Source organism: Ciona intestinalis, chromosome 1 (assembly GCF_000224145.3).
Source record: "Ciona intestinalis chromosome 1, KH, whole genome shotgun sequence".
In the NCBI taxonomy this organism is placed as follows: Eukaryota; Metazoa; Chordata; class Ascidiacea; order Phlebobranchia; family Cionidae; genus Ciona; species Ciona intestinalis.
In genome coordinates this window covers 1,305,966-1,328,223 of record NC_020166.2, presented here as the reverse complement: position 1 = coordinate 1,328,223, position 22,258 = coordinate 1,305,966, and the positions used below count along the sequence as shown (strand labels likewise).

The following is a 22,258-nucleotide window of genomic DNA, read 5'->3' as shown; positions in this document are numbered from 1 at the left end:
GCGATTTTATGTCGTGTTGTAGAACGTTGTAAGTTGGTCGATAAAAATGCCTCATGCTCACTGTCGATATATAACATGGGTTGCGTATAGACCAAACACATACACCTCATGCTCACTGTCAAGTTGGAACATGTGTGTGTTTCAATACAGTAAAAAAATACTAAACTACCGTCCAATGCCTCACAGTAGAACCGGACTATTGTTTATTATAAGAGTCGTGCAGTTCATCACACACACGATCATATTAACCAAAACAAAAGTCAAACTTTACTAATTTATTAACAACGCAAATCAACAGAAACTTTGGAGCGGTTGCATTTAAACGTCATAGTTGAACTTCAACATAAATATCAATAATAGATTCTTTGGAAACTTGAATTACACTAAAACACGACCGTAGCACGGTACCGGTTGGCAAAATTACGTTTCGAAAAATAGCACGCTGGGTACCTATATATTTATAATGCAGCGGGTAAAACATCGTCTAGGACAAGTGGAATTTCTTGCTGGAATCTTTTGCATGTTCTAGCAGCAGTGAGCATGGGGTGAATGCTGGTCCGTATGCAGCCTCGAATCGACGCATATGTTCAACTAGTGGCGCAGCACCATGCAGGTCAACGTAGCGGAAGGGACCTATGTAAAAAAGACGTTACATACCATTATTGCGCATGAGAAATGCTGTGTACATCGAGCATTTAGGGCTGTTAATAAACCTACCTTTTGCGACAGTCCCGAAAATTTTGGGTTATCAGACCTTCTAGTAGTTACTTTAAATTTAAACGTTTTAAGGCAATTTTGTGGTGAACCGTCACTCCAAATAAACAGGGTCGTGCAAGTTTCAGATGCCCTTGTTGAAATGCTTACGATATAAATGCTCGGTAAGACACGTAAACACGAGTTTGCTTACGACATGTTTTTCTCAGGGAGTGAAAGAATAGTATTTGAGTATTTGTTGACCAAATGATGTTGACAATGAAACACTACAGTGACTACAGGCACCATGGCTAACTAACAGGCGTGGTAACTGATCGTTGTTCTGTGGTTAGTCAGCAAACAGGGAGCGCCAAGTCAACACGAAACATTAGCCGTGGTTCAGATCACGTACATACTCGTGTCGAACACTGAGCGCTGACAATTGAGTTTAATCTGCAGCGTGTGTCACAGGAGGAAATAATACGACCACGCCATAATTCGACACACACAAGCTACAATTTGAAATTAGGTCTTTAAACCCAACAGCCTATGTTTTGAGCATTGCACATGCTTGGTAAAATGAACTAGAAAACCATGAGCAAAAAAAAGCGAAAAAAATAAAAAAAACACGTGTAACTTGTATAGTTTACAGACTGCTAAACCTTTCAAAAATTGTCAAAAATGCAAATCAAAATATAATAAAATGTTTACCTCCTAAGTGTGGTGGGAATCCAAGGCCAAACACTGCTCCTATGTCTCCTTCAAGCTATAATCATATGACGATGTTATTATAGTGTTAACATACGGAATTATTGTGGTTGGGGAAACTTTAGAAGGGAGTTAATTTACAGCTGAGTTAATTAAATATTCCGCTATTGTTGCTACCAGTCATATTAAAACCTTAAAAAATCTCTTTGAAACAAAATAAATACCATTATGACACAAAAAATCGTAAAATATTATATAGCTACATGTAAAACATTGGCACAATAAAATAAGACTTTACTGGAAGAGCTATTTTATAATTAAGTTAATTTAAGTTATGTTGCTTTGTCAGCATGAGCTAACCAACATATAACTAATATATAAATAATATGGATGATTGTATTAATAATACTTCATATATAGAGGAAACTATATTTCGACTGGATTATCTAAATGTCAGCAGTGTATTAGATCATATCCGCTCTTAACCGCATGGAAGGGCAACCTATGCTGCAGTATTCAATAGTTAATACACGTAAGTAAACAATACATGGCTGCATACACTGATGGCTAAGAACTTAACACTGTGTTTTTAAATCTGGGAAGTGAATATGTTTGGTACAACGGTGCAGCTCCAATGTGCCTGAAGGTTGAAACTATCAATAATTACCAACACATTATGACAAAGTTTTGTCACAAAATTAAATATATTTTTTCAGTTTCGACAGAAAATCGATCCCAGATCTTGGAAATTTAGGATCCAAGTCTGCTGTGAACCAGAAAAGTTTAAAAACCCCTTGCTTGAGCAAATCGCTGTGTTACAACTTAACAGGCAACCACTACATTAGGTTAGACATCACTTTACTTACAGGGTTATCCAAGATACCTTCCTGCAAGCACATCACTGCCTCGTTTACAAACCGCGATATTAATCGGAGTTGGATATCGCTGTCGCTTGAACTGTGGATTGGAAGATGGTAAAAAAATTAATTTAATTGGAGATAAAACAATGATAAGTGAAGTGATGTAACTTAATTATGGTTTTGATATTATGTCCTTGGTAACACAATGATATGACTAAGATTTAAGTGACAAGAAATGTCTTGCCCAAGGACACATGCGCCCATAATGGTGACAGGTGACGGCATTAAATGCATGGCTAACATGAATTTTGAATACCTGGGTTGGAGAAATTGTAGTTATGTATCTGTGTCCAAAGATACATACACCCACAAATACAACACTTACACTGCATCAACTGGTTCCATGGCAAATTCCTTCAATATCTTGGTAGCCGTGTCGTTAACTGGTCGCGTCTTTGCTTTCGCATCAGAATAAACATAAACGCCTTTTCCTGTCTTGCGACCTATGTAACATAACAATCTTATACATGTAATGGTTAATTAGGTCATATGTGGCAACTAACTAATGTATTTACATATATAATATATGGTAGTTTTATTTATACCCAATTACTAGTCATGTCAGAAGTTACATCTATGTATTTGAATACATGCTTTCACCTCTCTAGCATCATCTAGTGGTGTAATATTTTATGAATTAACAAGTGGATTGTTGCTCTATATGATACAACAATGCAGCAGACTTGCATTAAAAACATTACACAACGTATTGTATATTTATCTGTAGTGATGCAATGCTATCAAATAAAGAAATGTTGGGTTTAACTTATGTAATAAAACAACGTAAGATACCAGTGTACTTGGAAAATTAAAATGTGATGCGATTCTTTTGAAAATACATAAATGTTCTGTTGGGTTTAACTAATATAAAACATACAATATAAAGGACAGTTGACTTTAAGTTTAGAACTTTATTGTGATATTTACCTGCACAACCACTGTCAACAAGGTTCTTGAGCACTTGTACATTACCCCCTGCAAACCGATCACCAAACACACCCCCCAGGTATTCAGACACGTGGACAGCAACGTCTATACCAACCTGTGTGTGGGGTATAAGTTTTAGAGTGAAGGATATTTATACTAGTGTAAGTGGTCAAGTCATGTGTAATTTTTTTTGCAAAAATCTGGGATGACATAATCATTGTTAAAATGCAGTTACACTCATAGTTGTCAAACATAGAAAATCTCATTGATTAATGTGCTGATTGCAATGTACTTTGGATTACCCACCTAATAGCGCAGAATAAAACTATTAGGCTTAAAATAGAATGCCACACTGGTTTTAAAAGTTGTCACCCATAACAGTATTTACACAACTACAACTTTAAAGCCATAAACTATGACATCATATGAACCCATTATGACATCATACCTCATCAAGCAGAGTCGCGATTCCGACAGGAAATCCGAATGATGTTGCGAGTTTATCAATCTTCTGAGGACCAACACCTTCCTGCAACATCCGGATTACTTCGGAGAGAGTGGGAGCGAGGAGACGAGTCGTGTAGAACCCGGGACCATCCTGTGTGGTCAATATGTTAGGAATATAAGTTTAATAGTTAGCCACAATCTAATTGGCCAGTGTGTGGGTCTATGGGAGTCGTGAGGATACAGTTTTATAATTCTTTGAATGTTCTTTGTTTACTACCTTAATGGGACGGAAAAATAAATTGAAGTTGTCCCATCTTCTCCCAACCTACTATATTATATGGAGCATTTCTCACTTCTTTATGCATATATTCATTGTCAATATGAAAACATAAACCACTGTAGCAGCAAACTACCCACCTTAACAACTATGACAAGTTTCCCTTGCTTTAAACCAACTTGTACAGCAGAAGCGACCGTATCTTTAGATGTTGTGTCCGTTGTAATGATTTCTAACAGCTGCATTTTATCCACTGGTGAAAAGTAATGCATTCCTATTACCTGTGGAGTTTGATTTAAATAATGAATAAAATATTTTAATACTTCTGCTAACATGCATAATGTAATATAGACTCTAGTTCTAGTATATTGGGTTGAGCTGGTGACAAACCCTGAAAAAATCTTGCCATACAAACCATTAAAAATTTGGAATAAAAGCAGTTTTGTTTATAGTGTATGACTCTATATTACATGACAATTATACAATTAACATTAAGTGGGTCATAAAATTTAATAAAGGTTTAATATTAAAAAACAGTTATTTTTAAATCCTCCCTTCTTGGCAGTTACTTTTTTGGCTTAAGTCAAAAATTGATTTATTTGAACAACTTCTATTTTTATGTTCACAAAATTTAAAAAATAAAAATTGATTAATAATTTTACCTTTTCTGGCCTCTTGCTTGCCTTGGCAATATCCGATATTGGGAGAGCTGAAGTGTTTGATGCAAATATACAATGTTCGGGTATCACCTGCATGTTAAAATGTCATTTATTATTGTAAATACTCTTACACCAAGATCTGACAAGGAACCTGGGAATCAGACCGGAGTTGCCTATTACTGCAACACTGTATATGCTTATTATATTCTATATGGATGACTTCCTACAGTGAGGCATGCCATGGGACCTAGGATTTAGGCAAGAGTTGGCCCATTACCGCAAAATTACATATGCTCATTCTAATATATATGGGTGTGGCCCTGCAGCATATCATGCTTTAGGAACTAGGGTGGGGGTTTAGGCTAGAGTTTGACCATTCTACCAATACCCAGGCTGCTACCAGCCTATAGTAACCACTGGGTTAGAAGTGAGAAATGTGTCTTTTCCAAGTGTTTTTTAACGAACACATTAGTCAATCAGTATGGAGCATTGAACCCCAGATCTTTAGTTTAAGCAAGTGTCCAACCATTGACAGCAGCGGACAAACTTCTACATACACTACATAACTGACATACTAATTTTACACAACAGGATTCTATACACGAATTTAAACCTAACCAAAACATGCCAAGAAACATAATCCAACTTACAGCTTCAGTTTCTTTGATAACTTTATGTTTAATGTTGATATCTTCGAACACGGCCTCGATCACCATGTCTGATGTCTTGAGTGAATCATAAGAAAGAGTTGCGTCAAGTTTCGCAACAATTTGGTCACGTTCGAAACTGAAATAAACAAAAATTTAAAAGAAGTGTTTCTGTTTTTAAAAACATTTTTGTGCAAGTAAAACAGTAAAAAAACAACTAGTTTTAAAAGTTTACACAAAGCACATACCCTGAAAAAATATATTTTAATATTTAAATTTATCTTATATATATATATATATATATATATAGTGATATTTTATTCAAATTGCAGATTTTATTAAATACAGGAAACAAATTAAACCCCATAAATTTGCAATGAATTCAAGTCATTGTGGAATAGGTTTGTAATTTGTATTACTTTGACATTGTATTGCTGTTCCAATATATTGAAGTAGTCCTATTGGCAACATAACAAACCCTAATCAATCGGGACATTTCCTGCAGTTACTTTATTGGAATATAGTTATATTGTAGTTATAGCAAACATAGAAATTTTACTTAAAATAATATTACCCATATTTTAAACTTTGGCTCCTTAGAAATAATGGGTTTTGACAAGATTGAAGGTTTAATTAGATTTAAAAATAAACTATTGGTAGATTTGAACATTATTAAAACTTGAATAAAAAAAGACTTACAAACAAAGAATTTAAACTGTGTGACGTGGGAATTAGTTTTACCAAGGGCAACAAAATGTATAATATTATCTATACTTAAAAGTAATCTTACCAACATAACTTACGTTGTTATTTTCTTCTTCTTCGCAGACAAATTATAACCTTTATAGATTTGTTCCTGACCCTTAGCCAACCCAGAACTGAAGGAATCTTTCAGCGTAACATTGTAACCTTTATCCATGCTTACTTGTGCTATGCCTGCACCCATTAAGCCAGCACCAAGTACTGCTATGTTCCTGTGTATAAAATATAGTTTAATATATAACGTTCACTCGTAGAGGTATTTACATCCATGGGTGTCTTTTATGTCCCAGACACAAATGGTGCATTCATAAACCTCATGCTAACTGTCGGGTTATAAAACGGGTGTATTTTTCTGCCCCATACACAAATAATGCATTTTTACACCTAACACCTAATGCTCACTGTTGTAACAGTGTATACCAAAAAACATTATACAAATTACAAAGTACCATACAAACATAAATTTAGCGTCTTAAATATAAAACAACCACTTACTGAGCAGGTTTAGCTGGCTTCCCAAATCGATTCTTCTTACAGTGAGTCTGTCCATCATACAACCCAATAAGGGCTTTAGATTCATTTGTTTGCGACAACTTTCCAAATCCGGCAGCTTCTGCTTCATATCCTTTGTCATGTCCGTTTATTACCCCTTCCCTTATAACCTGTGTAACATTGCAGGGATATATTATGTTACTTCTGCTACCAGACAAAAATTAAATAATTTTTTAACGGCTCATCTGGTATAAAAAATATATTTTTGATGTTTCGTCGTTTGATTAACACCTGTTTTAAATATGTTTCTTGTCATGGCAGAGGAATCGTCATAACTTGCCAGATGGTAGATGAAAAGTCAGAAATACACAACACTAAATGTGATAAAAGCCACTTACATCAGCAATAAGCAGAGGTGCAGGGAATAAACCTTTGGTTTGTTTCATTACTTTTCCTTTGATCATTTTATTGAAGAAATAATTTTCGAAGAATCCGAACTTTAGAAGGTAAGCAATTATTCCTGGAAAAACGTTAGTTGTTTTTGGGCATTAATCTTCAGAAATAACTAGATTGAAATTAAAGTACAGACATACTGCAATTAAAAGCATAAGAGTTAACAGTCCTTCAATAAAAATATCTACACAAGTAAGTTTAAACAAAACCAAAATATTTTTTTTTTTATATTTTATCCTTCATTTATGTCATTTTACTGAATTAGTTCACATTGTCACATATATATATATATTTCTTTTTTAAAACTAAAAAATATTATTAGGGGAATGCTGGTATAGTGGTATATAACTTACTGTCTTGTTGAGAATGTTTGATTGGTGGTATTTTCACACTTCCATTAGCGAGGCCACGTGCTGTATCAACAGCAATCCTCTCCAGGTATTGCATGGTCCCTGTTTGTGCATCAACCAATCCAGGACCTGCGTTTAATGAATACAAGTGGGTTGGCTAATTTTTTTGCATCGATGCACATTCGTCTTTAAATGTATATTGTGGGATTCAAGGTAAGAGCTAATTTTTTAGTTTTAGTTCATTTTTTAGGCATTAGATCATTTTTTCAGGCTGTTGTAGTCTGTGTACAAGTTTTTAATTAAAAACCTAAAAAAAACAACATAAATTTGAAACATAAAAAGCACTTTTAACATTTTAAGTACTTCAACATAAAAATTATCATCTTAATCTTAACAAACAGTAAGCTCACCCAGCGGTTCTACAAGTTGATGAACGAGGCCCATCCTTTTTGCTTTCTTAGCTTTAATGTTCTTCCCTGTAAGTGCCATATCTAATGCTGATGCAACTCCTACTAACTGTGGAAGTCTCTGTGTTCCTCCAGCACCTAAGTTAAGGGTTGGATTATAACAGACATTGAATGAAGAAACTAAGGATAAAAAAACTACAAACAACAGCTTATCTAACCTGGTAACAACCCAAGCATAACTTCAGGCACTCCAAGGTTGGTGGATTTGTCAGTAGTTGCGATTCTATATTGGCAAGCCAGTGTTAGCTGGAGAGATAAGTAAAGTTAGGTTAATGTATGTGGTCATGAAGGGCAGAATATGATAGAAATCCAAGTTATACTGATACAGTAGGAGCAAAATATCACTATTTAAGCGTAATAATAATAAATCAACTAGCAAATTCAATGTTTCTTGAAAGAATGTGTTTTCATCATAAGACCTACTGCCCCTGTTTGAACCAGGATGTCTGGCAACTTTACTTTTGGTTCAAAAAATCATTTATTTACCTCAAGTCCTCCTCCCAATGCTACACCATTGATTGCAGCAACAAATGGTTTCTTGCTGTTTTCAAGTTCATGGAAAAGTCGTTGTCCGTTCTTTGCAAGAGCTGTCGTCTCTTCAGCGCTTCCAGCATTTTTAAGCATACTGAAAAACAAGTTGAACAGGTAAATGAATGCATACATAACTTGCACTATTAAACTATAACCAAAGTAGATTGGGTACCACTGCATAAGAAAAAAAAAACAGAAAAATGCTAAAAAAATAAAAACAAAGAAAAAGCCAGTATGGGGCAATGACTGGAGATGAGTTTATGGGGTAGCAGGCGGATTCTACACCAACACTGCACCTCTATCTCTGTTTATATTATATGCAATAAGATTTTACATTAAAAGGGCTTAGCATAGTACAACTTTTCCTATGCATTAGATCATTACTTAATAATTTCACTACGAAAATATATTGATTGATGTTATGTGACACAACACAAACTCTTCTATATATAATTTCTTACTCTATATCAGCACCAGCTACAAAGTTTCCAGGCTTGGCAGATATTAGCACGGCTGCTTTCACAGATTTGTTTCTTTGAATTTCATTGAAAATATCTTGAAACTCAGTCATTACTTCAGTGCTTAGTGTGTTCATCTAAAGACAAGTAGAATAATATAAACTTTATAGAGTGAAAATATACCTCAGTGTGAAAAAGGAAAAAACACATTTAAGGCTTTTAACTTTATTTGGGGTATTAACAAGTTTAGTAACAAGTTTAACTTTGGCACGCATTCTCTATATATTATATATACATTTATATATATTATTGGAAATAAGAAAAATCTTTGATTTTTACAGCTCGTTTTTGATTGGTTGTTCAATATAGAAAATTCGTATTTACTTTTGCATCTGCTTTGTCCAATCTTACAACAGCTACATCATCTTGATAGTCAATGTTCATGTGTTTGCCTGGGAAAAACAATTGAATGTATTATATATATATATTAATTATATATATATTATTAAACGTATGCGTTTAGTGTAATGTTAAAGAGAAGTAAATTGACTGACAATTCTTGAATTATTTTATATAGATATGCCTAATATGATCAATACTAAAATATTTTACCAACCATTCAACAAAGATGAAATTGATAAATGTCGTTCACCAGAATCTGAAATGTAAAAAATATAATGAAGAATATTTGTACATTTAGTTTAACTTGCTGTCGATTACATTACAGTTAATGGGAAGTTCAAAATAAAATATTGCATCTACATTTAGAAAATAAAAAATAAACTTACGTCTTTTTAAAAATAAATGACGTTTCAAACATGGGTGTCTCAGTGTTCGAATAAGTGAAGACATCTTTACAGAATTCCAGAAAATAAATTATTAGAAGCAACAAAACAAACCGTTTATCCTGCCACAAATAAAACCCTCAGTAAATGCGCACCATATACATTGCCGTACATATATACGAAAGCGTAGCAGCGCATACAAAGTTACCTAATCACTAAATGCAGTGATTAACAAGTACAACACAGCTCTTCCACCTCAAAATGAACCAGGCGTCCTTACGTTTACAAATTTTACAATTCCTTCGCCGATGTGAAAAGCAGTCATGCGTGCTTTCGTAGAGGTCACTTTGCCGGTAAATGTTTACGCAATTTTTACCTCTATCCCGTTATTTAAGGCCGAATTTTATTAAACGAATCGCTATTAACAGTACATAAGTTTCACCTACTAAATGATATTCGGCTTAACAGGTATCGGAAGTATTTAAACAAGGGGCGAAGTAGAAGTTCCAAAGTCCGATTTGAAATAGAATCCGAAATAACCTCTAAACAGTGATGCCGCATCATTAAAATTAGGTCCTAAAAAACTTAAAAAATTACTTTTTAAACTGTTAATTTGCATGTATAACTGAAATAGATCGCATATAATGTAATTTTATATAATTTTAACCATTTCCGGTACTTTTTTACGGCTAAATTTGATAGATTACTCGAATAATAAATTAACGTGTAAACACTGTTCAATTTCCATTGGTTGGGAAACTTGTATGTCTTCAGTTCATTTATAGTCAATTCATTCTTTCGTTTTAACTTCGTATATATTTGTTCGTCTGTTTCAGGGACTGCTTGGTAAATTAATTTCTCCGTTTTTAAATTTCGTTTTCGCATTGCAAGTATGATGGCCAGCCTCGGAAAAGCTGTTTCCAAATTCACACCGACGTCTGCACACGTTTCAGGTATATTTATAAAACTCTACAAATGTATTACAACAACACCGCATTGGTACTAGCCAGTACTTTCGGTAATTTTTCATTATTACATAAAACGTTTACCTTAAATATGTTTCTATGTAGCGTTTTTGGTTATCCTTATACTAAAACCACTACAATGCCTTGATAATTGCTTTTACAAGCCACAAAACCATAACAACACTCATTTTCCTACTAATAAAAGAGGTTATTTACTGCTATGACCTTCAAGAACAGTACCAACTTAATTTGTTTAACATGTTTGTGTTTCCAGCTTCTCTCCGTAGCCTGAGTTGCTCCACGAACAAGCATGCAACCAAAAAGTCCAAGGCAACACTTGGAAAATCTGGTGTTCGAAATGTTGTTCTTGTGGAAGGTGTAAGAACGCCGTTCCTAATGTCTGGTACTCAGTAAGTTGACCTTTAATTCTACGATCTCTTTTTAACTTTATTTCTATGTTTCACTTTATTATATTTAAAGGTACAAAGAACTGATGCCCCATGATTTGCAACGTGAAGCAATCAAAGGTTTGCTGAAGAGAACTGGACTTCCCAAGGACAGCATAGAATATGTGGTTATTGGGACAGTTATTCAAGTAATTAACGTTCTTATAAGATTAACCTCTATTGTAGTAAAGTTGTACCAAAGTCTAACTTTGGTATTGGAGTTCTGTTCTTTTATTCATTTCAGAGTAAATTAAATTTCTACTGGCTCTTAATTATGTATTTATTTTTCTGAAATGAAAACCTGCTATGAATTAAACTTTAATCGGTTGGTGGTTATTTTTTTTTTCAGGAATCAAAAACCGCCAATATAGCTCGAGAAGCAGCTCTTGGTGCCGGTATTTCAAACAAAACCCCAGCACACACCGTCACACAAGCTTGTATATCTTCCAACCAAGCTATGACCACAGGTGGGTTTATATGCCTGGTGTCGTGGCACCGTGATTAGCGTGCCTGCCTCTTCTACCCTGGAATACTCGTTGCTGCCACCTTATTGGGCCTGTGTCCTTGTGCAAGTTACTTAACAGCAATTGCTTCAACCTACTGGTTTCTTATGGGTTGTCAGAATTGTTAAACATATGTTATAAAATACTCTACACTGTTATTTGTCAGGTTTGAACATGATTGCGAGTGGTCAGTTAGACTGCGTAGTTGCTGGTGGGGTTGACTTTATGTCTGATGTTCCAATTCGATTCAATAGAAAGATGAGATCCCTCATGCTACAAATGAACAAGGTAAACAGTGTTGCTATTTCATTAATTCCAGTGTTTCCTGGTTTTTACCTTATTTTTTTGCAGACGAAATCTACCATGGGTATGTTGGGACATGCAGCTAAAGTAATTGGAAGCCCAGTCAGATATTTCAGTCCTGAAGTAAGTTGAGACCAAATAGATGAATGCTATCAAAGCATATCTTGGTTAAAACTGTGTCACCCCTGATGTTAAGCCGATAACTAATACTGTTATTTATTCATACATCATACACAGTTGCCAGCCATTGCTGAGTTCTCTACAGACGAAGTGATGGGACATTCAGCTGACAGACTTGCAGCTGCGTTTGGTATTACACGACAAGCACAAGATGAGTTTGCATTGAGATCTCACTCCTTAGCTAAAAAAGCCACTGAGGATGGGAACCTATCTGATGTCCTTGAATACAAAGTACCAGGTATGATTATCTACATATTGTTTGTGTGTGAAGGTGATTTGGTGCTGTGGCTCAGTGGTTAGGTGCTTGCATCGTAACCGAAGTATAGTCATACCAAGTTCAATGCTCAATTGACACCATTGACAAGTTTATGTTCCTCGGTATAAAGCTTAACAAACACTGCTTTAATATATTGGACAATGGTCATGTTGTTGTCGTACCCTGGGTGCCATGGGCCATGGGTCATCCTGGCCTAAATCTCAGGTTCCGTCGTTGTAGGATGTAGGACCTCACAATGTACTTGTTAACAGGAGTGGCAGAAACAGTAACCAGTGACAATGGTATTCGAATTACTCCAATGGAGAAGATGGCTAAGATGAGACCAGCTTTCATTAAACCACACGGAACGATTACAGCTGCTAACTCCTCTTTCTTGGTAAGTATAATCTTTTCTTACTAAAGAATATTCATCATATATAGACATGTAACCATCAGGAATTGCATTTACATTATGTAATTGAAACTGATAATGTGATGTGACAAAAACTTTATAAAATACAGGGGGTTTGTGTATTGTTGTGCCCACTATAAAAAGGGAATATTAATCTAATACAACCCTTCATTTAACTTTTTACAGAGTGATGGAGCAAGTGCCGTTCTTCTAATGGAAGAGAACAAAGCAAAAGCAATGGGATTCAAACCAAAAGCTTATTTGAGGTGAATTCTGATAAATAATATCTTAAACATAAAAATTTTATGGTATGAATGAATGAATGTAACTTAATTTATCCTCGCGTGGCCAGAAAACGACAGTCGTTATAACACAGGTTTAACACCTTGTGCCAGCTTACGAGTTACCATGTATGTTACTTTGTGGGTGATTATTTTTTTGTTGTATTTTTCGTATTTTTTATGTATGGCTGATAATTTAGACAACCCATTAGTGACCACTGGGTTGGAGCCATCGCCGTTAAGTGTCTTTCCCAAAGACACATACGCCAACAATGGTAGCAGCATCAAGCCTTGAACCCATTACCTCTGGGTTACAGGCAGGCGTGCTAACCACTATACCACGGCACCGGTATGTGCTGCAATACTAAATAATATATTTAATCAAAAAAAAAACAGGATTGAATCTCAAAATGCACACTTGGGTATAAGATAAAATAAAACGTTGTTGTATGTAAAACCAGTTTTACGGCCTGTGTTTTGCAATACTAAAATGCGAGCTGTGTGGTGTTACAGATCCTACACCTACATGTCCCAGGACCCCAAAGATCAACTGTTACTTGGGCCAGCATACACCACACCAACGGTGCTGGAGAAGGGGGGTTTAACACTTAATGATATCGATGTGTTTGAATACCATGAAGCATTTGCAGTAAGTATGTTGTTAACTATTTATTAAAAAAAAACAAAGTCAGAAAAAAACAAAGTCAGATTTCCTAATAGGTGTGCTTCAAACCATAGTAGAAAGCAAGGTTTTTTAGCATATTCTTTAAAAATTATCTATCTGAACCAAAGTTTTTACTTTGCCCATTTTTAATGGTTTCATAACTGCACTTCAGTATAATACACCTAACACCAGTATACATAACATTGACAAATATAAACATTTCCACAATTCACAGGGTCAAATCCTTGCTAACTTAGCAGCCATGGAATCCGACTACTTTGCCCAGAAACATATGAACAGACAAGGAAAGGTAAGAAACAAAAACACAGTTAGATATTTGAATATAAAAATAACAAATTACAAAGAAACTGTGAATACAGTGTAAAGTTTAATGTGATTTATAACCAATTGCCCTAAAAGAGTAACTTTAGCAACAGTCCTGCACATTTGAAGCCATTTATTATATCCCCCTTATCCCCTTTCTATTTATATGGCTGTCCTCGAGTGTTCTGATTAGTTTAATAAGATATGGAAAGTTAAAATAGCCAAACTAACTACAACACACAGCCAAACTAACTACAACACACCAAGTAAACTAATGTAACTCTGAACAGGACTAGTAGATATGCAAATCACACGTTTTTGGGTATGGATAGGACTAGTAATATGCAATTTAAATCCGGAGTATAAAATTTACTTCAGTAATATGCAATTTAAATCCTAAAGATGAAATTTGTTTCAAACGAAATTCAATTAACAGGTTGGAGCCCCTCCCATGGATAAGTTTAACTTATGGGGTGGTTCACTATCTATTGGACATCCGTTTGGTGCAACTGGTTCAAGACTTGTCACTACATGCGCTAACAGGTTGAAGGCGGAAGATGGAAAATATGCTTTGCTTGCTGCGTGTGCAGCTGGTGGTATTGTAAGTATGGTGTTCTGCGACTATAGTGTCAATGTCAGCCATTTATTATCCTACGTGGGTGAAGTATTATATTGGGACATAAAATGGGATGTGGGATTTAAGTCATGGTTGTCCCATTGCCTCAACATTGTATTAGTACATTCTATTCTATATGGGCATTATTTTAGCCAAGCAAGTATACGTAAAATAACATTGTGTCTACAAGATCCATGGTTTTACAACATTAGAATCAAACTGGATTACTTTTTAGACACCAAACAACAACTTATCAGTCATGAAAATGTCTATGCGGTTATAAAATGGGCAATTGATTAAATAAAGCACATGTTAATCATGTTGTATATTCTACAGGGCCATGCTATGATAGTGGAGAGACATCCAGATTATTAAACAAATCATCTATGTTCAATATTTGGTTCCGCATATGTACGAATGGCTGCTATAAGTTGCCAACTTTCAAATATTTATTTTCGATTCCAGTTCAAATGTAATTGTTGATTATTGTTTGGCACATTTTTGTGGCCGTGTTGTACAAGAGTTTCATTGCTAATGGTAAATAAATAAAACAAGATATTTTGAAAAATGTTTGTGAACCAGTATTGAGTGAGAATTGGTGCAGATACCTAGTTATTTCATCCTTTGCAATTATCCACAACAAAGTTATATTCTTGCATGCGTTAAAGTGGCCATACAAACGAAAAGCGAATTTTAGTGGGGATTTTACACATTTAGGCATCTCTGCTCATTGGTATACTCCTGTAGAGGTTAAAACAGGCAGAAGGTAAACCCATTACCAATTCCGCATGCGGCAGCGAAATCCAGACAAAAAGGACGAAATCGGATACTGTACAGCCACCTATACTATGCAACAGTACCATACATCTTATAGCCACTTACAGCTTGATCAACCAAGAGGGTTGATACCGGTTTGTAACCTCCAGTTCATAAACCGTAGATACCTGTGTTATGACGCCCTGCTTTCATATAACACTTTCATCACATTCATAGTAAGCTAATAAATAATATCCTGTTGCAAAACAAAATCAGGTTGCTTAGGGTTTAAGTTTACTGCACCAACACTGCATGTACGTACAAGCAAATTCATCATAGCAGAAACAGCCAGCTTTATATTGCACAAACTAAAGTTACAATGTCATTACTTATTTAATACTCAGAACCAAGATAAAGTTTTGCGTGAAACAAAAAAAAAGAAACTTTTCTTGGCACAGTTTTGTACAGAAGTTTTTAGGTTATACAAGATATTTTAAGTATCACATAATATGGCAAGTACACTTCTTTGCTTTAAGTAACTAATTTTTAAGCGACTACATATATACTAGAAAGCTACATACACTTCCAAGCCACCTATAATGTATATACTTAATCTTATACTTCCTCTTCAAAAGCCACAGATAGCAAACAGATATAAACTTATAAAGCACAAATTCTACCAGTACTGGGCCATTTCTGTTGGCCAATAACAAATAGTGTGAATAAGCAGAGTCGCAGTTATTATATGCTTAAAACACGGGTACTGCAATACATAATGCCTCCCTTAAACTTGACCCTTATAACCAGTAAGGTATTTTTTGGGTGTGTGCTGTCATTAAAAATCGGCTTAAAAAACATAGAGATTTCCAAGCTACCCTACTTCATACGCTAGCCTTACAATAAGCATACAGACATCGGAAAAATATAAGTCCAAGTCCAACCCACTTGTACCTGTACTAACGTCCACTCAGTTGTTTTCTCCCACAGTTTCCACATCTAGCTTCCCCCCCACAGTCACCCAAACTTCCTCAGTGCTCGGCAGGGCAACGAAGGACTCGTAGTTAGCAGACTGAGGGTCAACCTCTTTTCCAGCCAATGAAATTCTTAGAGTACGAAACAGAGAAGCGACAGTGATGGACACAAGAAGATATACCAAACTGCAAAATAGGGTTTAAAAGTTGCTGGATAGAGAATAAATGTTGCTATACTTATAGTGCAAAAGGATAATACTGCACAATTGCTAAGAACTTTACAAGACAGTTTACTGCGGTATATTCTGGGAATCTGGCCTGATCCAGCACCTTTGTTTAAAAATTCTTGTTGCACCATAAGTTAACAGAATACACCAAGTGCTCACGAAAAACATGCAGCAAACAAAAATCGATAGATGTATTTGGCCAATAAGTAGCATCATCAGTGACAGTCTGATCCAATTTATGGTAAAGTTGACTTCAAACCCGGTTAACTTATACATTGCAATCACACTAATTCACCTAGGTATATACACACAAACAGCCAAAGTATATTGCATTCACCACATTAATCAATGAGGTTTCCCATGTTTATTAATAAGATTATTCCCAACATTGCAATCACACCACAATACAACAAAAATATTGACCTGTCTTGTGGCTTGTGCCGACTTCCACCAAAAGCAAATGGAATGTAAGTGAGAGGGTTCACCGATTTTGTTGCGTCAGAAAAGTTTTTGGGATTAAACCTGGAAATAATTAGTATTATGTATTTTTCTAAAATTACATGAAACTAACCAAAATAATTACATTAATGCCAGCACAGTCGAAGTTGAATCCTTTTGTTGGTAATCAAGAAAACACTAATTGGAAGATTTATGTACAGTAAACAAACAATATATATATATTGTATACATATATTGTTAATATATATATATTGTTTGTTTATATATATACAGTGAACAAACAATATATATGTGTCAATGTGTGTATTGTATTTGAATTTTCAACTGTCAGATTACTGTAGTGCTTTGAAATTGATTTTACACCTTGAACACTTATTTCTTACCTTTTAATATCTACATTGTTAGATAGTTTATGCGTTCCTGTTGGTCTGACATTACATTACACACTTACATGTCTGGAGATTCAAATGCATCAGATTGCATGGGAAACATCAAAGCTTCTATGATTGGTGTCTGAAGATATTGGAAACATTCAAAACATAAGTCACAAATCAGTTTACCATGTAAGTATTGTACAGAAATTATAATGTATATAGTTGGTAAACATTAACAATGTTCACTGACTCAGTTCTACATGAGTGAGGCATACCATGGAACCTGAGATTTAGGCCAGAGCTGTTCTACTATTATCAACTTTTCCACCATGTGTAAGGTATACAAGTACACAAATGTTAACCTGATGTAGTTACAAACAATGCTCTAATTGTAATTTTAGGGGCGTCTGAGGTGCCAAATATGCATTAGAGATTTCAGCCATAGCAATACAAAGAGAGCAAAGCCAAAATTTATTGCATTCACCACAACAATTTAAATGTTTTACAACTACAAACTGCACTTAAGCCATGTCACTCTAGATTTTGCTAAAAATTCAAAATCAATTCGCTTATGCCCATTGTATACTTAGCCTTTTCTTTAAACTTACCCCTTTAGGTACAAGGTGATCACCCACAGTGATATCTATATCTTCCACTCTACCACTATATGAGAACACTCCACTGCAACGAATGCTTTCCTTTATAATACTCTGCATATATCTGTAGTGAGGTAAAATTAAGTGTCAATACAACACAAGAACAAATGTAAAGAATACATGAATTTTTTAATGTGTAATATGAATGCCGCTTAATTTCTATATAAAACAGGTCTATTTATCCACACACTGAAATAACTGACTACGGACATGAGAGTGACAACCATGGATAATCCACTCAAGCTCTCATCCAAGACGATAAAAATGACCAAGCCAACCATAAGTCATAGCTGCTTATCCACACACTGCAAATCTTCAGCAACAAGTTCCAACAACTATGGATAAGTTCCTTCATCAAAGAGAACACAAATGTATCTAGTAGTATTTTAACTATACACACGCATTGCAATATCTTTGGTAATACAGTGGTGATCAACTATTAATCAAACCACACACCACTTACTTCATTTCATTAAGTGACTGTGGCATAATATCCAGGGATTCAACTTCATTAAGTTTATTTCTTAGCTTTGTTTGAACATCGTCATGAGCAGCGATGAAATAAACCGACCAGCACAATACTGCAAAGTAAAGATGGGTCAAAATCAAACCAAATTAAATTATATCAAATGTTTGCTTGCATTTATTAAATAGAAAGTTGGTTGTAGTAGTTATACAGAATAGGCCTAACTGTAATAAAACCCAATATATATATGTTTTCTATAATACAATTGGTCTCACTTTTTTCGTCTGTTAGGTAGCAATTAATTTAAATGTTCTGTTATGCCTAATAGCCACAAGTAAAATAGCAGAATATTTTTAGGTTCACATACCAGCATTTGTAACCTGCACACCAATTGTGAACATTGTTATGACATCACAAAGTAGTTGTTCGGATGAAAGAGGAGACACAGAGGAATTGGAAGATGCGAGCAAACCATCCAGAAGTGTGATCCCATCAAGATGTTTCGATTTCTTCCATCTTTCTTCAATTGCTTTCTCCATCAAGCTTCGAAGCTCTTTAATAGCTGAATATGTTTTATGAATTAAATATTTGTGTGGGTGTGATTTGTTTCATCAAAACATATATATATATATTTTTAATGGTGTTTTGAAATATGGTTTTGTGAATTGTAACTACAAGGATAAATGACATTAAACTGTCCAACATGATTGTGAGCACAACAGGCACAACAGGACATGCTGTAGACATAAACACAGAATTACTGTTAAATATTAATGCAACTGCCACTAGTTCTACAATTTATTTATCATCCATTTCAACTTACATTTCTTTTCATCTGATTCTGATTTAGTTGGTTCCATTTTGCTGGCAGCCATCACTTCATTCCAACACTGTGAATATTCAACAATTTTATAACATATATCCAAGACCCCCATAAATAACAATAAAGTGCAGCTGTGCTACCAAATTAATCTATATTATACTACTGTGAAAATTGCTGCTTTGGTAATTACATATCACATCAAGTTTAGTACATAACAAAAAACTGCAATATATATCCAAAGGCAAATAATAATATAGAATATAATACAGACATCTACATGCTACTAAATTAAGTAAAGTTATAATGAAAATTGCTACCTTTGGTTTTTGGTATACAGTATTACATATTACATTAAGTTAATTACATAACAAAAAACTTGAGTTCTCACCTTATCCCACGCCTTATATAGCTTAATTACTCTTTCATCATCAGCAAACGACTCTCCAAACATCATTTGGCAAACAGCCTTAGTTGCCAACCCCTTTAAATGTTGAGTGAGTGGTATATGCTGGTCTTCAGGTTGCTTTCGCCATTTCTCTTCCAACTCGATAGCAAGCTGGAAAAAGGAGCAAAATGTAGCATCACATAATATAACATAGTGAATTCAATAATATTAATCCATCACGCTCATTGTTGTAGTATAACATTGGTTACTTCTTATACACCGGACACACATGGGTATTCAAAAACCTCATGCTCACTGTCAAGCAAAACTCACCAGTCTAAATATCTTCGCATAAAATTCCTTCACTTTTTTGTCAACTTTAAAGTCAATGTTGTCTCTTCTTTTAAACACATCAACCCCCTGTGAGAAAACAAAGCTTTCTTTGCCGATCATTGGCTCCCAGAATTCATAAAGAAAATCTGAAAACATAATAAGACATGTGTTTAAAAAAGTAATAAATTTCTTATTTCTAATTGTCATATCATAAAGTTAAACCAGCAAAACGAATAAAAATGTAACCTGGCAATTGGAACACTTGCGATCTTGGAGCAAAATACTTTGAGTCAGCAATTGAAATGATAAGTTGTTTGTCGAAATGAAATGAAGCCAAATCTCCATGTTCTGCATGGAGGTTGCAAAGATATTGATGGAGTGACCCGGCTCTGTCAATGTCACTTCGATTGCCATCTCTAGGATAAAAATGTATGTAATTACTAATTAGAGTTTGTCTTCTGGTGCAAATTGAGAAGTTACAACTTGTTATACTGTATTTTATACACCTAGTTTCTATCCAGTTACCACATAGTCATTTTTGTGTGTGATGGTTTTTGACTATTTAGGTAAACCAGTAGCGAATACTGGGTTGGAGCAACTGTCAGTTAATGTCTTGCACATAAAGTGCTACTGACCAATGATGGAAAGATATTGATTTTGCACATGTTGCTAGATATTTGAAGATGAATTAGGTGGTGTAGGAGTACCTTATATCAGAAACAGCAGGTCCAGGTACTGTTGTCTCTTTATTTGAACTCTGTAAGGCAATTTAAGTATTAAAAATACAATCTGAATTATTATGCATTTAACAAACCATACATTTACACATACTTTACAAGGTTATAATACTCACTGGGTAAATATAGAACAGAAGACCAATAAGGAACAGGAGCAATATCACTGCAAGAACTGCAACAGCTGTTATTGTAACATGAACTTCCAACATATTTAAAGTTTTCGACAAAATAATATATTTAATAACTCAGGAATATTATTTGGACTAAACTAAACTTTCTAAATTTCAAACGTATGGCTGGTTAAAATACGTAGCACGGTTGTTTTTAGTTAAATTTAAGCACAAAAGTATAAAAAGCATACAACTTAAGTCTGTATGTTCAGACATTTCAGCAAACCTGATTTATTAGAACACCTACAAGTGTGGCCTAATTAAATTCCAATATACACGTTAATACGTTTGAAAAATATTAAATATTCAATAAACATAAAAATTAATGCGCATCTATAAAATTATATGTACGAACATAAGAAAGATATTATTTAACAGTAAAATCTTTGAAACCCGGAAAAATACTTAATAAATCGGCAACACTTTTGCAGCTGACCTTGCTACAGTTTACGAATTTGCTGCGTACGTGAGTTAAGAAAAAAGTTAAAAAAAGGGAAGGTTTTCAGTCAGAGTTTAAAAACAACAGGGCTTATTTTATTCTGTCGTTAATTTAGATTTGGTTTAAGTTTTTTGGTAACTTACAAACATGGCGCTACGAAAACTTACCCAAGCCGCAGTTTTAGTTGGAAGAAAATCGTTCATCGCAAGACAAGTGCATGCCACGGCGAGTATGAACTTCTTCAACTGTAAGTCGACCTTTACTATTGTTTTTTGATTTATTAAAATTTAACCATTTTGGGTACGAGTTTTAGTAGAATTTTTCAGGCTAGTTAACCTGTCCTAAAAGTTAGGACAACAATGGTAAAAATATGTTTATTTTCTCATTTTTATTCCTATTTCCAACTAAATAAATTATTAACCTTGTACAACTATTTTTCAGTCAAAAAGCCATGCCCATCATCAGAAGGAGGTCTTGCTGTTGGTTTCGAGAAAATCTTGATGGATGCCGCCAAGGTTGGGGAAGATCCATTAGAAGACATGAACCGTGACCAAAAAACTCCACCCACTGGGGGCTCAGGGACAAAAGAAGATCCTTACCGCATGTTCTCAACCGCCCCATCAAGATACATTGAAATAGAAGGTATAACAGCCAACTTACACTGTTTTTTTTTTGTCATAATAATCAAACTTTGCTCTAAATCTGAAGTCACACGGAAGCCTTTCTGTTTTAAAAGTATTCTGACGCTACTGCTACCAGGCACAATAAATGTTCCAACAACTCAAACAAAAAGGGGAGTTTATTTGCATTTATTCTGACCCCACCCTCGCCACGCAATACATTCTCTTGCTGTCTATTCTGAATATATTCTTAATTTGTTAATATTTTGTTAATGTCAATAAATACTTTTAAAAACTAAATACATATCCAGAGTTA

The 22,258-nt window shown here is 34.7% G+C and overlaps 4 protein-coding genes across 4 annotated transcripts in view; 2 read left to right on the top strand and 2 right to left on the bottom strand.

The window, feature by feature from the left end:
- Positions 1-260: 260 nt before the first annotated feature.
- On the bottom strand, positions 261-9,729 carry LOC100181980 (trifunctional enzyme subunit alpha, mitochondrial). Its single transcript, XM_002119559.5, has 20 exons — positions 9,580-9,729; positions 9,408-9,449; positions 9,176-9,243; positions 8,795-8,928; positions 8,289-8,427; positions 7,961-8,048; positions 7,746-7,880; positions 7,339-7,464; positions 6,931-7,052; positions 6,536-6,702; positions 6,082-6,252; positions 5,282-5,417; positions 4,635-4,721; positions 4,113-4,253; positions 3,697-3,846; positions 3,249-3,363; positions 2,647-2,764; positions 2,268-2,358; positions 1,405-1,459; positions 261-633 (listed from the first exon to the last, which is right to left on the bottom strand). Exons 1-20 carry the CDS (start codon positions 9,641-9,643, stop codon positions 485-487), a joined length of 2,298 nt encoding a protein of 765 aa, XP_002119595.1. The 5' UTR covers positions 9,644-9,729; the 3' UTR covers positions 261-484.
- Positions 9,730-9,892: 163 nt separating this feature from the next.
- On the top strand, positions 9,893-15,094 carry LOC100179652 (trifunctional enzyme subunit beta, mitochondrial). Its single transcript, XM_002119837.3, has 13 exons — positions 9,893-10,529; positions 10,816-10,951; positions 11,022-11,136; positions 11,337-11,454; positions 11,657-11,778; positions 11,842-11,916; positions 12,031-12,211; positions 12,502-12,626; positions 12,828-12,907; positions 13,436-13,571; positions 13,822-13,896; positions 14,347-14,511; positions 14,863-15,094. The coding sequence occupies exons 1-13, from the start codon at positions 10,469-10,471 to the stop codon at positions 14,899-14,901; spliced, it is 1,428 nt and encodes a 475-aa protein (XP_002119873.1). The 5' UTR covers positions 9,893-10,468; the 3' UTR covers positions 14,902-15,094.
- A 465-nt stretch (positions 15,095-15,559) lies between these two features.
- Positions 15,560-21,025, bottom strand: LOC100177311 (cytochrome P450 20A1). Its single transcript, XM_002120610.4, has 12 exons — positions 20,830-21,025; positions 20,684-20,733; positions 20,223-20,392; positions 19,977-20,122; positions 19,647-19,814; positions 19,259-19,325; positions 18,803-18,997; positions 18,433-18,550; positions 17,922-18,033; positions 17,391-17,452; positions 16,904-17,002; positions 15,560-16,439 (listed from the first exon to the last, which is right to left on the bottom strand). The coding sequence occupies exons 1-12, from the start codon at positions 20,920-20,922 to the stop codon at positions 16,250-16,252; spliced, it is 1,470 nt and encodes a 489-aa protein (XP_002120646.1). The 5' UTR covers positions 20,923-21,025; the 3' UTR covers positions 15,560-16,249.
- Positions 21,026-21,368: 343 nt separating this feature from the next.
- LOC100187533 overlaps positions 21,369-22,258 on the top strand; it is a 5,342-nt gene continuing 4,452 nt past the window's right edge. The window contains exons 1-2 of the mRNA XM_002120825.5: positions 21,369-21,569; positions 21,764-21,964. Of these exons, the coding sequence (XP_002120861.3) occupies positions 21,470-21,569; positions 21,764-21,964 (301 nt within the window). The 5' untranslated portion in view covers positions 21,369-21,469. The remainder of the gene's footprint in view (positions 21,570-21,763; positions 21,965-22,258) is intronic.